The 21,931-nt window shown below is 33.5% G+C and overlaps 1 protein-coding gene across 7 annotated transcripts in view; it reads right to left on the bottom strand.

Moving 5' to 3' along the window:
* Nucleotides 1-21,931, bottom strand: part of LOC140449565 (mushroom body large-type Kenyon cell-specific protein 1-like) — a 477,667-nt gene that overhangs the window by 79,571 nt on the left and 376,165 nt on the right. For all 7 annotated transcript variants that reach the window (XM_072542769.1, XM_072542770.1, XM_072542771.1 and 4 more), the window contains 2 exons: nt 9,018-9,127; nt 3,520-3,891 (listed from right to left, as the gene is read on the bottom strand). In XM_072542769.1, coding sequence (XP_072398870.1) covers nt 3,520-3,891; nt 9,018-9,127 — 482 coding nt within the window. The remainder of the gene's footprint in view (nt 1-3,519; nt 3,892-9,017; nt 9,128-21,931) is intronic.

Here is a 21,931-nt window from a genome sequence, read left to right as displayed (position 1 = left end):
TATTTAGACTTTTTAGAAAACATTCTACCCGATTTGCTAGAAGATATTCCTCTTCATGAGCGTCAAGAAATGTGGTGGCAACAAGACAAAGCTCTTCCACATAATGCGAGAATCGTTAGCGACCAATTACAAAACCGTTTTGATAACCACTGGATAGCAAACAACTCTCCAGAAATTATGTGGGCCGCACGTTCATATGATTTGTCACCTCTTGACTCTTTCTTTTGGGGAGCGATAAAAGATATTGTTTGTCAATCAAAACCGCAAAATTTAGAGGAATTAAAAGGAAAAATAAGACAAGCATGTCGCCAAATTACTCCAGAAATGATTCGAGCCACATGTACCAGAAATCTTCTGGAACGATTCGAAATGTGTGTTGCAGCAGGTGGGTTACAATTCGAACATTTAATTTAGTTAAATTTTGAAAAATTAAAAATAACGTTTAAATAAAAAGACTGTGTACTTCGTACGCACGTAAGAAGTTATACTACGTAGTTAAAATAGTAAAATTTTCAATGATAATAAAGCATAATATTTCTTTTCTATTCTATTTTTTAAGGCTATCTTGATTATTTTAACAAAAATAAAAAATAAACTAATATTTTCTCGGTACTTAACAAACCCATTTTATTTTTACAAAAATCGATTGAATAGACGATAGAAGACCACATCCAAAACTATAAAAAATGTACAGGGTGCCATTAAAAAATTTAAGTTAGGGGTTGTAACAAAGAGATGAATATTTAGGGGATGATGTTTTCTTCGCCATATTAAAGTGTATTACAAATGGAATAGATCAGTTTTTGTCCCTTTAAAAAAATCTCTATTTTGTTAATAAATATAGCCTGGATAAATTAATCTGGGACACTTCATTAACAAAAATAAAAAATAAATTGATTTCTTGATTATTTACAAACCGATTTTATTTTTAATAAATCTGTTGAATAGACGATAGAAGACCACATCCAAAACTATAAAAAAAATATACAGGGTGCCATAAAAAAATATAAAGTTAGGGGTTGTAACTAAGGGATTAATATTTAGGGGATGATTTTTTCTACGCCATATTTAAGTGTATTACAAGTAGAATAGACCACTTTTTGTCTCATTCGAAAATCTCTATTCGTTTAAGAGATATAGTGTGGGTAAATTAGTCTGGGACACCCTGTATATATATATATATATATATATATATATATATATATATATATATATATATATATATATATATATATAGTCCAAAATTTTTTTGACTGGTTTGGAAAAAATATGTAAATACTTTTTTCTTTTTGGGTGTGGTAGTCAATAAAAAATAGAGCTTTGCTAAGGCGTACTATTTATTCTGAATCCAAGCTTTCGGTGGATTTTTGCCACCTTTATCAAGGTGTACAAAGAAAATTTCTATGTTGTAACAATTTGAATGATGCAATAAAAAACTTACCCGAATGTAAGATTCGTGGCATAAATAACAACGTTAAATAACATGATATGTACTGAAATTGCAACTAACCCTAAAAATGTTACTGTTTAAAAAAACACTTTGAAAATTAATACATACGTTAAAAAGTTAAAAAACACAAAATGAAAGAAGACATGTTAAAACAGTCGTCGTTGCAAACTTGATTTCAGTCACATTTCACGAGCAGAAAGAGAAAGTGGGAGGACAATTATTGTTTAATAGTTGTATTATAATACAAAAAACAACTTTCAAACTAATGTCTAACAAAATACTGAATAAGAGTGATAATAACAATCTGAATAAAAGATCTGAGATCCAGAATCTTGGCAAAATTTACAATTTTATATTGACTTGTAACTGAGCTATTTTGCATCTCAGAGTTTTCTTTTCTCTTTTTTAAAATTTCTTTATTAATTGAATTTTTTGGTCAAACTTCAGTTATTAATTCAGTTTTGTTTTGTTTGGTTGTTTTTTCTAAACCTATTTACTAAATACTATTTTCTTTTTATTGTTTATGTTATAAATAATATTTGTAATTTCCCGCTCAATTTCAAGTTGGTAATACAGTTGGTAGTACTCAAAATTCATAAACAGTATTTTGTTAGACATTAGTTTGAAAGTTGTTTTTTGTATTTTCTTCAAACTATTAAACAATAATTGTCCTCCCACTTTCTCTTTCTGCTCGTGAAATGTGACTGAAATCAAGTTTGCAACGACGACTGTTTTAACATGTCGTCTTTCATTTTGTGTTTTTTAACTTTTGTACGTCGAGATACAATAAGACAATAGAATAGAAATATTTAGAAAATATAATTCTCCGTTAGTTCTTAAGAATTTGTAGAAACCGATTAGCATGTTAATAGTTTTTAGGAAACTTATAATTGTAGGTAAAATTGTTGTTTGTTATCTAAATGGTAGATGGGGATAAGTGTGACGAACTTTAATTGGAGGAGATTGAAAAAAGTGGGATAGGTATGTAGGAATGAGAGTTTAGCTAGGTTTTTGAGGGAAAAAAGATAATCAGTTGTTTTCCCAAGAGTTCAAGGGAACGGTCGTTATTCTCTGGTAGTTCTCCAGAGGTAGTAAGCAGTAGAAGTGAATGGTTGTGAGTTTTCTTGGAGTAAGTGTATCTGACGTTATATTTTTCTACTTATATTCCTTTAGTTAGATCTGTATGAGAGTCTCCGTAGGTTTTCGAGAGTGTTTTCGAAAGACATGCATCCAGTTCCAATCAAATATTTACAATAACTACTTGTAAGCCTCTTGTAACTAAATAAGTTACAAGATTAAATAATCAAGGCAATAAGCAAAATGGTGGAATCAGAGGAGTTTGTTTAAGAATCTCTGGAAGAGGCAGCTAAAATGGGACAAATAATAATAACTAATTTGAAAGTGATGAAGTCTGATACTAGAATCTACCTAGTTCATTTAATAGGATGAACTCTATAACAGCAAGGCTTCCTACATGCTTTGTGATATGTTGTTCACAGACGACCACCGTGGTAAGGTTTATTGCATTATGTGAAATTTTTGGGCAACTTTTGGGCACATAACGACTGCCCTGGAGTGGAATAAGAGCATTATATTTGAGATTTTTTTTTAAATATATCCTACTGACAACCTTCTCCATTAGTACCCTTTGTACGATAGTGCTCTTAGGAGATCCATATTTCAAGCACCTAGAGATCCATATTAAAAGCACATTATGTTGTGTATGTGTATTTTATGAACTAAGAAGTGCAGATGTCCAATAAAAATTTTCTATAATTATTTAAGATCAAAACATTACTATTTAACCTGAAATGGGAATTGACATTATTACGTTTAATTTTACGTAGTAGCTTATTTCATACAGTAAGTACGGAAAACCAAAAAGCTCATAAAAAATAAAAATTCCCAGAAATTGTGGCATACAGCAGAACTTTTTAAATGCACTTATTCGGTCTCATTGACAAATAAACAAAATAATAGTCAGAACGAGGAATCCGAAATAAATTCTTGAAGAGTAATGTACTCGAAGCATTTGTCTCCGGAGAACAACAAGAATACAAACAACTTACTTGAAAATATGCCTGGAGTCTAACGATGACAACCTGACATGATTTCCCGTCGGAATCTTCTGTTCTTGAGTATGGATGTTGTTCACGGACCCTTTGCTGAGGTCCAAGGGCTGCTCTCCACTGGCGATGTTTCCCCCTCCGTTGCTTTTCTCGACGTCGTTTAAGGTCGCCACTGTCTGAAAAGATCTCGCGACGTTAGCCAGGTACCAGTTGTGGTTGAGAATGGTGGGGTTGTAGAAAGGCAGATTGGGCGTGGGAGTGCCTCCGGGACTCGGCCCTCCCGATAACGCCGCCACTGCCAGGGCAGCCATCGACATGTTTTCTATCGTTGTCATTGCCGCTTGCGGCGGGAGCGGTTGTTGAATGTTAGATCTACGAAATATAAAGCAATTAATACAATAAAAAGTTGTTTATCTGTCAAAAAAAAATGACTTTATACTATAACTAAATACTAGACCATGTGATAATATTTGTCCATGCCGCCATGTCATCGGAAACATCTGTTGGCCACAAAAACAGCGAATTTATATATTTATCGAAGGTACATTAACTAAATAAAATTTTCTAACCAGTTTTGGGGTGATTTTTAGGGTGTGAGAAAAGAAGCGGTTCTTTTATCCTTAGTAGTATAAAAAAACTAAACAGCATGTGTACAATATTTTTCAAAAATCTTCTTCTTCTTCTTCCTACTTCATAATTAGGCAAAATGCCTGTTTTACTTCGGTTTTTAGCCTCAATTGACGTTCTGGTTATCTTTTCCTCGGTCGTCCCAATGATCTTCTTCCATTTGGCGATTTGTCTCTTGCTATTCGAACTATTCTATTTTCTGTCATTATTTCGATGTGTTGATTCCATTCCACTTTTCTTCTTTTGGTCCACTTGTTTATTTCCTCTATACCACATCTCGCTCGTATTTCCTCACTTCTTACTCTGTGTCTTAGAGTTTGGTTTGTTATTTTTTGTAAGACTTTCATTTCTGTTGTTTCCAGTAGTCTTTGTGTTTTCGCCGTATCTGCTCTTGTTTCCAGTGTGTACGTCATTATCGGTCTTATTGTTGATTGATATATTCTGGTTTTCGTTTCCGTTGTGAGGTATTTGTTTCTCCAGATTGTGTTGTTGAGACATCCTGCTGCTCTGTTTGCCATGTTCACTTGTTTTTGTACTTCTTCCACTTTTCCGTAGCTTGACAGTTTTATTCCCAAATATTCAGTTTCCATCACTTGTTCTATTATTTTGTTATTTACGACTAGTTTACATTTTCTCGGTTCCGCTGATATCACTATCGCGTTAGTTTTCTCTGTTGAGATCTCCATGTTGTATATGAGCGCCGTATCTTCGAATTCTTTAATTAATCTTTGTAGGTCATCTTCATTTTCGGCTGTTATTATGGCGTCGTCGGCGTAGCATATTATCCTTATTTCCTTTTCTCCCATTCTATATCCTCTTCTTTTTTTAACTTTCTTTATGATTTCATCCATTATCAGATTAAATATTAATGGGCTCAGCGAATCTCCTTGTCTAATGCCAGTTTCATATTTGATAGGTTGCGATAGTTTTCCTTTACATCTTACCATATCTATGTTATCTTTATATATATTCTCAATGGTTTTTACTAAATCCAGTGATATTCCCTTTTCATATAATAAATGTATCGCGTCCCGAATTCCCACTCTATCAAACGCTTTCTTCAAATCTATCAGACACATATATGCTGGTTTGTTGTATTCCAGCGACTTTTCTTTTATTTGTCTTATTACAAAAACTGCATCCGTGCATGATCTTCCTCTCCGAAATCCTTGCTGTTCCTCTTGCAGAGATATTCGTTCGTTTATTTTTGTCGCTATTATTCTTGTTGTCAATTTGAGTGTTGTATTTAATAGATTTATTGCTCGATAATTATTGGGGTCTTTCTTATCTCCTTTTTTGAAGAACATTACCATGATCGCTCTCCTCCATTCATCTGGTATTCTGTTCGTGGTGATTATTTTATTAATAAGAAGTTGCAGTTGTTGTACAAGATGATTACCTCCATATTATAAGAGTTCATTTGGTATTTGATCTTCTCCTGGTGACTTTCTGTTTTTTAATTTATTTATTCCTTCCATACTTGTTTCTGTTGTCCATAGAAATCCATCTCTAGTCCTTTTGTGAATCTTTCCCAGTAGTCTGTTTTTGTTTTTCTTACCATTTGATGAGTTTCAGTTCTTATTCTTTTATATTCTTCATATGATTCATTCGTTTTTTTTTTACTTCTATTTTAGGAAAGCTTTCTTTTTTTGGTGACATTTTTGTTTATCCTCTAGTGTAAACCATGGTGTTTTCGTTGACCACTTTTTGTTTATTATTTTCGTTCCAAGTGCTTCTCGGGCAGCATCCAGAATATGTTTCTTAAGTTTTCTCCAGCTAGTCTCTACAGTGCTTATATTTTCGATATTCCTCATTAGTATTTTCTGTTCTAGCCTTTTTTGATATAATCAATTTATGGAGTCATCTCTTAAATTTTCCATTTTTATTATTTCCTCTGAATTGGTTTGTTTAAGCTTCTCTTTCCATCTTTCATTGAATCTAATTTCACCAAGTACCAAATAGTGATCTTTTCCCACATTGGGTGACGTCAAACTTCTCACATTCACTATCTGTTTATGGTGAATATTTCTGTTTGTGACCACATAATCTATCATTGATCTATGTCCTCTTGTATTTTCAAACGTGTATTTGTGTTGAATTTTATGATCAAAAAATGTGTTGGTTATCCTTAGTTCGTTTGATGTGCAGAATTCCACCATTCTCTTTCCGTTTTCATTGATAACTCTTTCATTAAACCTTTGTTTAATTCCTGGTATTACTTCGTCTCCTATTCTGGCATTGAAATCTCTCAATAATATAAGTAATTCATTTTGCTTCACTTCTCTTTCCACTAATGTTTGTAGCTCATCATAGAATACTTCTTTATCGCTGTCAGGTTTGCAGTCCTCTGGTGCATATTTCCCTATTATGTTAATAATTTTGCTGTTCGCCCTAATTTTTACTAAAAGTATTCTCTGAGATATGTACTGGCACTCTTTAATTTGATCTTTATATTTTGTTTTGATCATTATTGCTACACCTTCCTTTGCTCTTTCTTATTTCGGGACCCCACTATATATTAGTAAATATTCTCCAAGCTGCGTCTGTCCTTTACCTTTCCTCTTTGGAAAACATCTGTTAACATTAAACATGACTTCCTACCCCTATAATTGGTGTGGATCTGGGGACATCTTTTAAATCTTAAATAGGAACTCCCATTTTTTATTACAGATTTGGATTCCTTATGCAAATTCGAGACATTTTTTTACGGAAAAGCGATTTATCCTGATACCCTAGAAAAATCATGGAAACGGTCTAATCTCTAGAGAAATATACTGCCAAATAAATTACCAAAAAACAGGTGTTTAATATTTTTCAAAAATCGATCGAATAACACCCAATAGGATCCCCAACCTTATCCTCTGGTAGTGAGACAGGGTGCAAATTTAAAATCCTAAATGGAAAACTCAATTTTTTATTGCAGATTCGGAAAGTAAACAAGTGTTATCCCAACTATTTTTGATTCGTAATACATGGCGCTGCAATTGCAGAAAAATTTAATTTTTATTGTGGTGAACAGAGTTTTTTACGAATTTTTCCGAATCTGCAATAAAAAATAGGGGTTACTGTTTGAAATTTCAACCTCAGATCACGAAATAAGGATAAGGTGTCATGTTTAATGTTATTCTATTAATTTTTGAAAAATATTGAACACGTTTTTTTTCAGTCTTTTTTATTCTATATAATTTTGCGAAATATTGGACCGTTTTTGCTACTTTTCTCGCACCCTGTATAAAACTATAACGTATTATAAAATAAAATTGTAGTTTTTTTCCATTATCCATAAAAGTTAACCGTAAAAGAGGGAACAAAAAACTCTCGAAAGAAAGCGAGGATCTCCATCAGCATTGATAACAACTTGTAGTCTTCGGTCCATCTGCGTGAAAGAAATTATGAAGTCATCTTTATCAGAGAGCTCTTCCTAAACCTGTTGTATACCGTGCCACAGCTCTTCAGCAATTTGAGGTATAAAATTACGCCGATACAACCGTTTTATAATAACCCACCACACATTCTCGATTGGGTTTAAATCTGGACTATAGCTGGGCCATGGTAAAATTTCGATATTGTTATTCTGGAGCCACTGGTTTATTATATTTGCAGTGTGAACAGGACAATTATCCTTGTTGGAGGATAAAATTATTTTCTGGAAACAACTTTTGTACACTAGGAAACATGATGTTTCCTAGAATATTCAGATAAGTCTGCTCAACAAACTTGCCATCTATACGCCATACCATTCCCATTCCTCTAAATGAAATCCGTCCCCATACATTGGCGCTAAAATGACATCTATCAACTCCATCTCTCTCCAAAAGCGTACGATTTTCATGACCGTTAGATATTTTTGGTCTTCCAGTACCTTGCGTTCTTTCGAGAGTTTCTTGTTCTCTCCATCTTTTATTAATATCAAAAACTGTTGTTTTGCTTGCGTTAAAATGCTTCGCTACGGTAGATAGTGACCAACCATCTTCTAATTTCATTACAATTCTTGCTTTTAGTTCTTTTCTAGCATGTGGAGCCATTTTTTGAGTATTTGAGCCAAGTATTTATCCTTCAAAATGCACTGCTCAATTTTCTACAAAATGTGCTTTAAAAGTCGTATTTTTTTAGGAACTAGCTGTACATTAACTAAATAAAATTTTGTAAAGTTTTTACGGTGAAAAAAAGCGAGATGGTCGAATATTTTGCGAGTTTGATATAGAAAACGAAAAAATATGTGTTCAATATTTTTCAAAAATCTATCGGATAACATCAAACATGACCTCTCTCTCATCCCTGGTCACTCCCATTCCTGGGAGTCGGGCTGGGACATCTTTGAAATATCTTCAAAGAATTCCTCAAAGAGATAATCTTACGAAACGGTCTAATATATCAAGAAATACACTGCCAAATGTATATCCAAAAAATATATGTTTAATATGTATTAAAAATCTATCGAATGACACCCAATACAACCCCCAACCCTAGCCCCTGGTGGTGAAGTGGGGTGCAAATTTAAAATCCTAAATAAACAACTCATTTTTATTGCAGATTTGGAAAAGTAAACGTGTTGTCTGATATTTTTTCGATTCGTAATAGATGCCGCGGTAATTTCAGAAAAAATTAGTTGGCGGCCCCTTGCCTTATCATTCCCAGTTTATTTGTCATTGAATAACAGTGCCATATCAAGTAGCAGATCTAATATGTCGTCAAATTTGGTATAGTTATTTAATAGAGAAAAATGTATTAATTGCTCCATCTATGGGTCATTTACATAATTTCTTTCTTCTAAAGTTTTCCTTCTAAATTTAACGAAAATAACACCCGTTGGGAACCAACTTATACATCATAGCTAAAAAATAAATACATTTCACTTAATTTAAACTTACCTGTGATGATGGTGGTTGTTTAACAACCCCCTCGAGGTAGGTAATAAAGATGTCGGCACTTCGCCGTCACTGTGACTGTCGGAAGTGTCGGAGTCCGAAAGACGGGGACTCTGCAACAAAAAAAAATATTCAAAATTTACAATATTAAAAATTCTATAGCTTTAAAAGAAAATAAAAGATTTTTTGAATTCTATTACACAAACAGGATAAAAATCAAAAAACAGTTGACACGTGCGCAAAGATTAAAAGAAAATTAGGATTTTGAATGGTATGATTTCTACAATCGAAGAACGTCAATAGAACGTTATAAACTGATCGAATATTAACCTCGAAAAAAATCTATTATTTTCTGGCTTTGCAAAATCATACTGTGCAGACAGTCCCAGCGGACAAAAATTGGTAAGTACACGTTTAGTGGCATATACCATAACCAAGTTGTTAAAATAACGGTATTAAACCAGGATAGCAATTACAAAAAAATATTGTTTATATGACCACTTAACACGTGGCATTGAGTATACTTTGCACCGATAACTTGCAAGTGGTGCAAAGTATCCCCAAATAGTAAATGGGAAAATGGTTTTCAGCAAATGTCCAGACGTTATTAAAGGAAACTGAAATTTCGCAGACCACTCAGAAGAATTGAAGGCATGTTTGTCAGCAATAAAAGATGGCATGAGTACAAGAGTTGCCGCTGAATCCTTTAATATACCAAGGAGAACTGTTTTTTACAAATTAAAAGATGTACACGCTGGAAACCTGGATACACATCAATATTCTCTTATAAAGAGGAAAGATGTTTTGTACAATGCATTTATAGCCTTAGAGATGCTAGTTTTCCTGTTACTGGAGTGGAATTGCGGCAAATAATCAAGATTTATTTAAATCGCCAAGAAAAAAAAAATAACTCGCTGTAAGTATAACAGCCCAGGTATGGATTAGATCAAATCATTTTTAAGTCCTTATAAGGACTTTAATGCAAGGATGGCCTCAAACATAAAAAAATAGAGCAGCACTAAATACAGACCAAATGACTGAATATATAGAAAATTTAAAACAAACATTAACTGGTGTGAAGCGACAATTATGACGAAACTAACTTAACAGATGATCCCGGACCAAAACAAGGTAATAACTAAACGTGGGGTTAAATATCCTGAAGCAATATTAAATTTCAGTAGAATTTCTCTTATGATGTGTGGAAATGCAGCTGGTGAGTTATTACCTCCTTATGTGGTGTAAAAATCGAATCATTTGTGGGACACCTGGACTGAAAATGGCCCCCTGGTAAGCGTTATGCAAATAGTCTATCTGGTTGGTTCGAACCACAGACATTTGCAAATTGGTTTGATACTATTCTATTGCCCAGGATTAAAAAAAATCTGAGATAGAAGATCGTTTTAGGAGACAATTTTTCCTCTCATAATAATGTTAAAGTTCTGGATTTGTGTCGAAAACATCATTCGTTTTATATGCTTGCCTTCGAATAGTACCCACGTTACACAACCGTTAGATATTGCATTATTTGATCCAATGAGGAAGGTCTGTAGAGAAATTTTATTTGAATTTAAAGAAAACTCATGTAAGTAGTTGATCAAATGTACTTGAGAAACAGCATTTTCCAACGCTTTTACGGTTAATGATAAAAAAATACAATAGAATAGCGATGATATATTTAAATCGGGATTTAGGAAATATGGTATCGTTCCTTGCGATGTAACACTGCTTTTGGAGCAATTAAAAACAACTAAGCAATCCAATATGATAACTGATAGTGATACAACAAATAATAATTGGACATTGAAAACACTTTCATGCAGACACACAGTTTAAGACATGGGAAGAAAAAGAAAATAACTATTCCAGCAGGTCAAAGTATTACCCATTCTGAAATAATTTAGAAGATATAACTGAAGCATTAACTTCCAAACCACATCAAACTGTTGAGCCAGAAATCACAGATGATTTAGACAACGATGGAAGAAGAAAGCGAACTTAATGAAAAACTCGCCTTAGGTTCTCTTGGAATAAGTATTGCTGAAATAGGTAAAACCTCTGAATTAGATGATGTTAAAAAATATTGGTAAGTATGTTTTATTTTTCTATGAAGATCATCTTTACCCTGGAGTGATACCAGGATGGAGCGATGATCAATGGTATGGCAAGTCTTGGAAATGACCAGAAAGCCGCGACGAAATATAGTATTTGTGGGACAATGTAATGCCACTGGGCAAATAGAAAAATATTACGATAAATGACAGAGCAAAGGGACTCAAAGGCATACAAAAAAAAATCAGGAAGTCGATTGCAAATGAGATTTAGCAATGAAAGTAAGTAAATTGTAACGTGGAAAATTCTTTCAAGATTCTAGTGGAAGGTTATGAATGCAAAATGAATCAAGCTTTTTTATCCAGATATAATGGACTTCAGAGTTCAGAAGAGTAATAACATCTTTAAAAAGTGGTAAAGCTGAGAGTCCTGATACGATCCCATTTGAATTTCACCAATACTGTACTAGTAGGACTAATAGATTTAATGTACCTACTAAACATGACCCATACATATAGTACGAGAATTAGTAAACATTTATTAAATTTCCTGAAATTAAGCTAGGTATATAAACACAAGTATATGTTCTCACAGACATTTTTTAACTATAGTAAAAATAAGTACTAAAGTTATAAGTAAAAACTTATCTGAATTGTTACGCGCAGTTTTCACAAACACAAAACACATACTACAAATAATATTTACCTGGACATAAATATTTTAAAACGCACAATACTCATTTTATTCAGTGTAAGTGTTGCACAACAAGAATTCTGTACGATGTGAGTCACTTAGACCATATAAATTAATTAATTCATTCTCAATTACTTAAAATAACTTGGGACAGGATTTTAGTATTCGCCAACCTAATAATATACATATTTTGGCGTTTGTGAGTAACCTCAGAGGTTGGTGTACGATTTTATCTTTATCAGTTGCCGAGAATATTTTTATTGAGAAATTTTCGCGATATCAATCCGTATAATGTTTCAGTACCAAATAAACATCCTCCCAAAAATTAAATATAGATATAAAAGACATCAAAACTGGTCACAAAAGGGGACAAGAAACGAAAATCGTTTACTTTCAAAGAGCAATATTTTTCGGTTAAAAACAAACTTATTTAATAATGGTAGGACATATCTTATATATCAAATAGACAGCCTTATAGAAGCAATAAATGATAGCAGGATTGACCATAGGTATAGTGATCTTATTTATAAAGTTTACAAAAATGCCACTATGACTATTAAGATCGTGACCGACCAATAAAAATAAAACGTGGGATAAGGCATAAGGAAATTATTTATAAAGGCATTAAAGTATGCCTTTAAGATGGTCAATTGGGATCACAGAGAATTAACAATAAAAGGCGAAAAGCTTAACCGTCTCTGTTTCGCAGATGAGATTGTAGTTATCACAGATCCAAGAGATCCAAGAGCCCAAAATCGCATAGAATGGAGGAGTTTAAGGGAGACCTATGTCCAGCAGTGAACGTAATAAATGAAGACTGGATGATGATGAGCATATCTTATCACAATTCACTATAGCAGTTTGTGTTTTTGTTGATCTTAAAAAAAGTTAATTTTTTTGAAGTTTATCTATTCAACTTAAAAGTATATTTGTAAAATTTTTGCTGCAAGTTCTTGTTCTTGACTGGCTTTACAATTCGAGGTGAGTCTTAGCCGCCACCACAGCCCTCCATCTTCTACGATCTTCTTCTTCTTCATGTGCCTTGTCTGTTCCGAACGTTGGCAATCAACATGGCTATTCTGATTTTGTTTACGGCAGATCTGAATAGTTCAGCAGATGACAATCCGAACCATTGCCGCAAGTTTTGGAGCCACGAGTGTCTTCTCCTCCCTGGACTTCTTCTGCTGTCTATTTTCCCTTGAACGATCAGCTGTAGTACTCTATATTTATTATGTCTCATAACGTGACCCAAGTATTCCAACTTTCTTTTCTTTATACTTATTCTTACCTCTCTCTCTTTACCTATCCGGCGTAGTACCTCTTCGTTGGTCACGTGCTCAGTCCAGGATATACGTAATATACGTCGGTAAGCCCACATTTCGAAGGCCTCTACTTTTTTCATGAATTTTGGGTGGTCGAGGTAGGGTGAGGCTTTTAGAGGTGAAAATTTGCTTCATGCTAGTGAACGATGCTTTTGCCTTTTCACGATCTTGCGCTGTCATTTCCCATTGTTGTAACCCAATCCTAGATAATTTGCTGCAAGTGTAGTTAGAATTTGTTGTTATAGTGGTTTTAAGTAAGTTAATATGCACAGAAATTATCTTGATCGTGAAACACAGCTACGAGGTATTGGTATGAAACAGGGTGGTATGAACATCCGCGACGTGTGAGAAGCTGTGACTATGCATTCTACCAAAAGTACAGTAGGACGGTATAGCAGCGTTTTTAAGAAACTGGTGATGTAAGGGAAAGACACACTGGTGTATCAAGACACAATCAGTACATGATAGGTTTGTTCACCTTCAGGCATTAAGGAACCACAATGTTACTGCTAGCCAGCTAAGAAGTGAGGTTCAAATCATTCATGGCATTAATGTCGCTGCTCAAACTATCAGGAATGGGTTGCATGAGGGTAATCAAACAGTTCAAGAAATTGACAGATACCAAGGAGGAACTTTGATGGTTTGGGCTGGAGTTTAAATAGGGTTTTGAACTCAGCTCGCTCATATTGATGGATTTTTAACAGCAAATAAATATCGGGATCATATTCTTGTATCAATTGTTCATCCATATGCTGCATAATTTGGAGAAAATTTTGTTGACGTAGGGTTTTTCCTCACTTTCCAGGTTTCACATGCGTAGATTAGAATATACTTGACAATCAACTGGAATATTCGGATCTTTATAACTTCGGATCAACTGGAGAATTAGAACTAGCAAAACGGGACGAGTGAAAGATATTACACGACTTGTAGACAGAGAAATAAAAACGTAAAACAAGACCTTAATCAAGGAGAAAATAAAAGAATACAAAACAACATATATAAAGTATGTATGTAAATAAACGTTTAGGACGACTGTTGATAAGATACAGTGAAATTTGATACCAGAAAACGCAACAAATAAATAAACCCTGGAATGAAGGAGAGGGATGTTGAAGGTCACAGATAAGTTGCATTAAAGGAAACTTCTTGCCTGTGATAGTGGTAAATATCATTGCGAAATATTCATAAAACCTATACCGGATGCAGATTCATTATAAAATAAACGTATTAGCTACTAATAAAACCGCATCCCACGATTATTAATAACGATGTTAACGATACGTGTTCAATTTTGGATTGTCTCGTTGTTATCAAATCGGTAGTGGACTGAGTCATTTTGGTTTAACGACAGATAGGGTGTTAGGTGAATGATTCATTGCACTTTTTAAGCGTAACTGATAAAAATTATCCCACACAAAATAATTATACAGCGAGAAGAATACAGACTAATTCACTGTCTTTTTGTTATCGAATTAACTGCCATACATTAATATAAGAATAATATAAAATATTTTTATATTTCTGGACCTACTAATTACATATTCTTATCTATACCTACTACATAAATTAAAATTAAAAATGACCCAAATAATGCATTACTCCTGTATAGGAATTTATTACTTAGACAAGAAACAAAAACTGTACAGACCACACCTTCAAAATGATCACGTCCAATATATTCTTTGTGAATCATAAAGTTGTACGTTTTCTACAAATTGTGTCAAATCAAATCTAAAAATAAAAAGGAAGTGCTTAAAAATGAATTAGTAACAAACCAGTTCTATCGTCTTTACACCAATGAACTAAAATAATAGCACAGTACTCCTAATGGGATGATTCTATTAGTACCGCCTTTATTATTGATATCATCTGTTATTACCAAGTTAGCATGCAAGAAATGAGACGTACCAATAAATTATTTTAAATAAATATTGTACTACTTAAATTATTGTTTAACCCATTATTGGCGAATAATGGGTTAAATACTTAGGAATAAATCAATTCCTTATAATTGAATTATGTAGGGTGGATGAAACAAATTGACAAAAGGTTCATTTCTGAAATTTTAGCTAATGAAAATATGGAAATAGAATTATTGATATGAAAGTTTAAGTAATAGTAGGGGAGACCGGGGTCAGTTGTTTATTGTGAAGGTGATAGAAAATGAAAGACCTCTTAAGGCCGGTTTTCACGCTACGTCTTATTGTACGTTTTGTTGGATAGGACAAATCCTATACAATAAAACGTGGCATGTAAACAGCAAAACGTACGTCTTGTCGAATCGAAATGGAAGGTCAGATCGTAGAAATGATGGGAGAAGTATAGTTTTGCGAGAACTGATAGGATAAAACGTTACGTGAAAATACATGTTCAGACAAGTCGTCCGATCTTGACTTATTTGACGACTCTTATTTGGCAGTTCGCTTCATTTTTTTTTTTAAAACCTAAGAATGTCAGATTTGAGGCAATGCATCCACGATTTCTCGGGGAATTTATTGAATTGTATAAAAGTTTTTAAGTAGTTCTGTTTTAAAACCAAGTAGATTGCATTACAGGTTTCAGGAATTATTTGGCTTAACGCTGGTTTGGATATTATGGTTGTGAACTCTAAGTCCTTGACGCTGCGTCCTGTTGTAAGATATCTGAGAGTTGCTGTGAGTCTTTCATGGGGTGTAATGGCTTTTCTCATGAGGTGTCTTATTTCAATATGTATGGTGTTACCAACTCTAGCAATTGACAATAGGCTGAGGTGTCCATTCGCAAATAATTGCGCCAGTCATCTGGTTCGCCTCTCAGTTTTTTTAGTAAGGAGACGTGGGAATGCTGGCTTCTTTTTAGAAGCCCACTCTCCTGACCATCTTGTCTTTTCCCTCCTCATCCCCTTTTTCCTCAGTCATAGTATCGTTATGGTTGAAAAAATAAAAGAAAGCAGCCGTGTTTCATCCATAATAAAAAAAATCACTAAACAAACTTCACACAACTCAAGACTCTGAATTAAAAATGGGGTAGAAAACGGAAGGAAAAACGTAGTGTTCATACACTGGACAAAACGTACATTTTGTCGTACGTTTTATATGACCCACAAAACGTACAATAAGACGTAGTGTGAAAACGGGCCTTTTGACCAGTAGCGGATGAATATGGAATTAATTTTATGACGCTTCATGTGTACGTCAAAAAGATCCAAAAAATTGGGCTTGATAGTGAGTGTAGTAAAATCGTAAATTTTTTTTCTATGAACATATGTACAGCACATGCCTCGTTAAAATTTGTTTTTTTTAAATGCTAAATATATCCCACAGGATATTTAAAAAATCGGAAGATCTCCGATGTACAAAAAAATTAACTAGCTTCTTATGTTACTGAATGTTCAAAGAAATATAATGGCCTTTTTCCAAAAGATTTTGCCCCAAAAGCTTGCTTTTCAGGTTGCTTTAAAAAGTACCGTTACTGTTCCTGATACCTGGACCAAATTTGAGACTGCATGTGCTGACTGGCTAACAAATTTTTTAAAATGCCACAATGAGTTATCCATCCATACCCCAGGCTACGAGCTTAGGGCGAGCCACAAGCTTTAATAGACACAATGTAAATTAATTCTTTGACAAACTCTCCAATGTATTAAATGGGCACAATCTTGGAGAAAACAATATTTACAACTTAGATGAAACCGAGGTAACTACAGTTCAAAAACCTGCAACAATAATAGCATCAAAAGGTGTGAAGCAAGTGGGGGCGGTCACTTCGGGGGCATGAGGAACATTAATGACAGTGTGTCTTCTGGCAGTGAATGCCAGTGGAAACTCAGTGCCGCCGATGTTTATTTTTCCGAGGAAAACTTATCAAGAACATTTTGTTTCCAATGGACCACCAGGATGTATCTTCTTCTTTGTGTGCCGCGCTTGTATTCAACCGTTGGCTATCGTCATATTGACAAGCTGATGAAATGATTCTCGGTCGGCAGCTAGATGAAACAGTTCCTCGACCGTTCGACCTGTCCATTGTCTAATGTTACGCAGCCAGGACAGTTGTTTTCTTCCGACCCAACGTTTTCCTTCGATTTTGCCCTAAATGATTAACCGGAGTAAGCGATATTTAGGTCCTCTCATTATATGACCGAAGTATTGGACCTTTCTCATTTTGATGATGTTGATCAATTCTCGCTCTTTGTGCACGGTCTCTAGCACGCGTTCGTTAGATATGTTTGCTGTCCACGGGATTCTGAGCATGCGACGGTAACACCATAACTCAAACGCTTCTAATTTGTTAAGATTTTTTATTTTTGTTGTCCAGGTTTCACTTCCATAGAACAAAGTGGACCAGACGTAGCACTTCAATACTCTTAGACGTGTGGTCAACGACAGACTTCTACTACATAATACAGAACGCCAGTTAATAAAGTTTTTCCGTGCGAGTTCTATTCTGGTCGAAATTTCCTCGTCACTTTCAACCCTGCAGTCAATCCAGCTACCCAGATATCTAAAGTATTCCACCCTTTCCAGGATTTTGTTATCTAATCTTAGCACTGAGTCTTCGATATTAATTTTTCCGACCACCATCCATTTTGTTTTTTTTTTGCGTTGATTGTTAAGCCCTTTTCAGTGCATTCGTTGTTTACAGCATTCAACAGGGTTTGAAGATCTTCTAGAGGAACTTCTACTAGGATGTATAGGAACGAGCAATCCTTCTGGATGAATGACGAGAGTGGAATTCTTATTTTATGTGAAACATTTTCATAAGAAGTCCAGTATTATTAATACTAGACAATCAAGATTCCCATTTGTTGGTTGAGATAATAGATTATTGCAAGGAAAATGGCATTGTTCTCTTGACCTTGCCTCCGCATTGCTCTCATCGACTGCAACCTCTAGACAGATCGGTGTTTGGACCATTAAGAAAATTTATTTATAAGTCAGATGAATGGCTGAATGAAAAGTCATCCAGGAGTTACAATGACAATTTATAACATTCCATCAATTATTGGAAATGCTTTTCCGTTAGCTCTAACTCCAAAAAATATACAGTCCGGTTTTCGTGTAACTGGCATTTCTCGTTTAATAGGGATGTTTTTACTGATGAAGATTTTCTGCCATCATCCATTACAGATAGATCTGAGCCTAAAGAAAATATAAAGCTTCAACCCAGAAAAAATACTGCACAAAATAGGAAATGAAGACATACGGCTATTTTGACGGACACGTCTGAAAAGAAAGCATCATTACAGCAAGAGCAACTGAGAAAATTAAAAGCTAATAAAAAATAAAAACAAAAAGTCAAAAGGACAATTGTTTCAAAAGAAAGCGATGAAGAAAATGAAGAATATTTCTGCATTATATGTTGTGATTCGTACAATAACTCAAAATCAAAAGAGAAATGGGTGCAATGTGTAAACTGTAAGGAGTGGGCGCATAAACTTTGCAGTGGTGGTTTTCCAATTTTTGTATGAATACATTGCCAGTTTGATTTAAATAATTTTAAAAATGTCACACAATAGTTTGTATTGAATAAAAAATAAATAAATAAAGCTCATTTAAAGTTCTTTCATTAGATAAATTAAAATATTCTTTGAAAAGTATAAAAGTTACTAGTGTAACAATTTCCCCTGCCACGTAACAACTTACCCAATTGGGAGGTAATTTGATACAATTTGCAAGACTAAACAAATATATATATTTTTTTCTTAAAGTGGCAAGTTTCTTAAAAATATAGTATTTATAATAATCATATCGAAAGTGAGTGATTCTTACACCAATTTTTATGAGGTGCATATTTTAGATATTGAATGCACAAAAAAATACTACGTAAAACCCCGGTCTCCCCTACACAAGTGATTAAAATCGGTAGTAGGTTTGTAACACCATAAAACACCAAATAAATAGCTGACAATACCTTATTATCAACTCTGACTTTCATAATTACCCGACAAGACACAGGAGGTTGATAAGCGTGTGTAAACACTCCACAACTCTCTTTGAAACTAGCCCTGATTTTGCAGGATCTAAATTTTACAATTGTTTGCCACTTAATATGAGAAATGAAAATAATATTCGAAAATTCAAAAATAAATTAAAATCATGCTTGATCCAATTATGCGTTTACAATAAATGATTATTTTGACTTAATAAAAGACTACAGGGAATCAGGACCGACGGGTTTCAGAGACGCTCTATATTGCATCTTTTTTTTATATTAATCTATATTTTGTCGATTATGTTCTATGTAATTGTCCTATATAACTTGTTGATTATGCTTTATGTAACTATATGACTTGTTCTATATCACATTGTGATCTCATTGGATCAATAAAGAATATTCGATCTTTTCTATTGTATTCTATTATGTTTAAGGAGAGCCCCAGCAAAATACTCTCTAATGCAGAAAACTAGAGCAGCAATAATAAATCAACCCAAACGAAACTTTAATGAAGGTGCTTCATCTTCAAAACAATATAACATTTTTTCAACGCCTTAAGTCAAATTAAAAGGTAAAAAAGCTAAAGTAAGTTCAGTAAACTGTTAAGTATCTCACTCATTCGCTAAAACATTATAGAAAGTTAATGTTCATCTTTCGCTCTAAACTTTGACCAACTTGAGTTTTAGGAGGAAGTAGAACCTCAGTGGAAAAATGGTAGCAAACTGGGTTTTTAAGAAGTGCGTCTTGAGGGATGTTAGCCTCTAATAAAGTTGATTTTAAGTTATACTCCAACAAAGAAAAAATGAAATGAGTAATACGCGTAATATCGTAAGTTATCGTATAATTTAGCTGTCCTTATGAGTTTTACCAAGAAGCGTATCAGTAGCGGAGAACAACATCATTAAAAGCAATATATTTATAAAAAACGTTAAATGGAGTATTACAAACGAACATATATGAGACACAGACTTTCCAGACTCCAACTTTTGTATAATATCTAGTTTTTGATCGTTAGATTGATTCTTTTCCGTTTGTCCATATTTAAAGAGTAGGATTGCGAAAATTTTAACTCACATACTGGCTGGCGTACATTAAATGTGTTCATTCACAACGAATAAACAAATCAAACTGCTGTGCAGCCTGGTAAACACCCATATAATCATAGAAACCTACGCGTTATTATATCAGGGAATCCCCTAATAATATGTGATATTCTCACTTTTTGTCTCTTGTCTACAAATGTGTAAATTTATATCTCATGTCTGTAGATACATTAAGGTGCGTACACATATGCGAGCAGAACTGTTCGCGATCCGTTTGTGAACGATATATTCGTCTATTTGTACGACGGGACGAACCGCTTGCGAGCTGTTCGTTCGTTACTCGTCAGCAACCACGGCCTGTCGGTTTTTGGGACGAACACAAAGAATGTTCGCAGTTAAATTTGGACGGTGTTCAATACTATAAATTGTTTCTGCTAAGTGTGCGATGAGATCATTCGGTTAAACAAATAACGAGAGAAATTAATAACAGATAATGTAAACAAAATACCGAAATATTTAGAATAACGAAGTAAATTAATTCTCGGTTTGTTATTATATACTTATGATTAGACTTCGGCAAATATGCATATTGCATATTTTGCATATTGTGCATATTTTATGCAAATATTTCATATTTTGGCATATTTGTATAAAAGTTTGCATAAAGTGCATAAAAGTTCAGATTTTTATACTGTATTTGAAAATTTTTAAACATACCAATTTATTTCAATTCTTGTATAAAATTTTGTAGTCATTTTAATCAAGAAATGATCTAAGTACGTAATCTCTACAGGTACAAAACATTTACAATTTCAAAGAAGATCAATTTAAGTAGCCCTCACAGTAGCCTCAATTTAAGTAGCCCAGTTATTGGATAATCGCTAAGGGTTCGCTCATTTGCATTTTATGATCTAATCCCCAAATCTATCTACAATTTATTGTATCTTAACAGCAGGTAAACGGCTAATAGTTTTGTTCCTAATTTAGGGATTTTCCAAAATCTCCCAGTTTATTGAATTAGGTACCTAAACATTTCTAATTTGATGCTCAGATTTGTAAATCATTTTTGTTTTGATATTCAAAGCGTAAACACTCGTTGTGCGTAACAAAAAGGAAGATTGTGATTTTATAATGCCTAAAACAACCAGTACTTCAACTTGGATTAAACCTTATAAAGAGCTGTCTATGGATATGGGAAAAATCTACTGTTCAGTCTGTGGCAAAATTGTAAGTATCTAATATTTTCTATTAAATATCTAATATTTCATACATACAGGGTGTTTCCAAATTACACTTACAACGTTTGACTGTAGATACTTCTCGAAAAATTGAACAAAACGATATAGTTAATGAGGGGTCAAACTTATTTACTTTTCGAGATACAGGGTGTTAAAATTAAAAAAAATTAAATTCTTTTAGTTAATAACAACAATAACTTTAAAACCAATAAACGTATTTACTTGAAATTTAGTACTCGTAGGTTGTTTTTAAATGAAAAATAGCTTCCTTTAGTGAGAAAAAATTGTCCATGGTACAATACAATGGTGTGTATTTAGAAAAATTTTTCACCTTTACTTTTTTTTATGAAGTCAGCTATTCTAAAACACAATTATTTTTATTGTAATTGAATTAACAAAAAAAAACTTTTGTTGAATTTTAAAATAAGTTATATGATGTACTAATGGTTAGTAACAAAAACTAATTTGTGGATTAATACTGCATTTAAAACACTTAGCGAGTGTTTTTTTTTCCAAACCAGTTATTTGATTAACCAAAAACACCTTGTATATTTTTATATTTTAAAGGTTGGGTTAAAATAAAGGTTTTTATTTTTATTTATAGATAGCATGTGAGAAGAAATTTCAGATAGACCAACATGTGAGAACTGCTT

This window comes from Diabrotica undecimpunctata, chromosome 9, assembly GCF_040954645.1.
Source record: "Diabrotica undecimpunctata isolate CICGRU chromosome 9, icDiaUnde3, whole genome shotgun sequence".
In the NCBI taxonomy this organism is placed as follows: Eukaryota; Metazoa; Arthropoda; class Insecta; order Coleoptera; family Chrysomelidae; genus Diabrotica; species Diabrotica undecimpunctata.
This window is presented reverse-complemented; position numbering and strand designations above follow the sequence as displayed.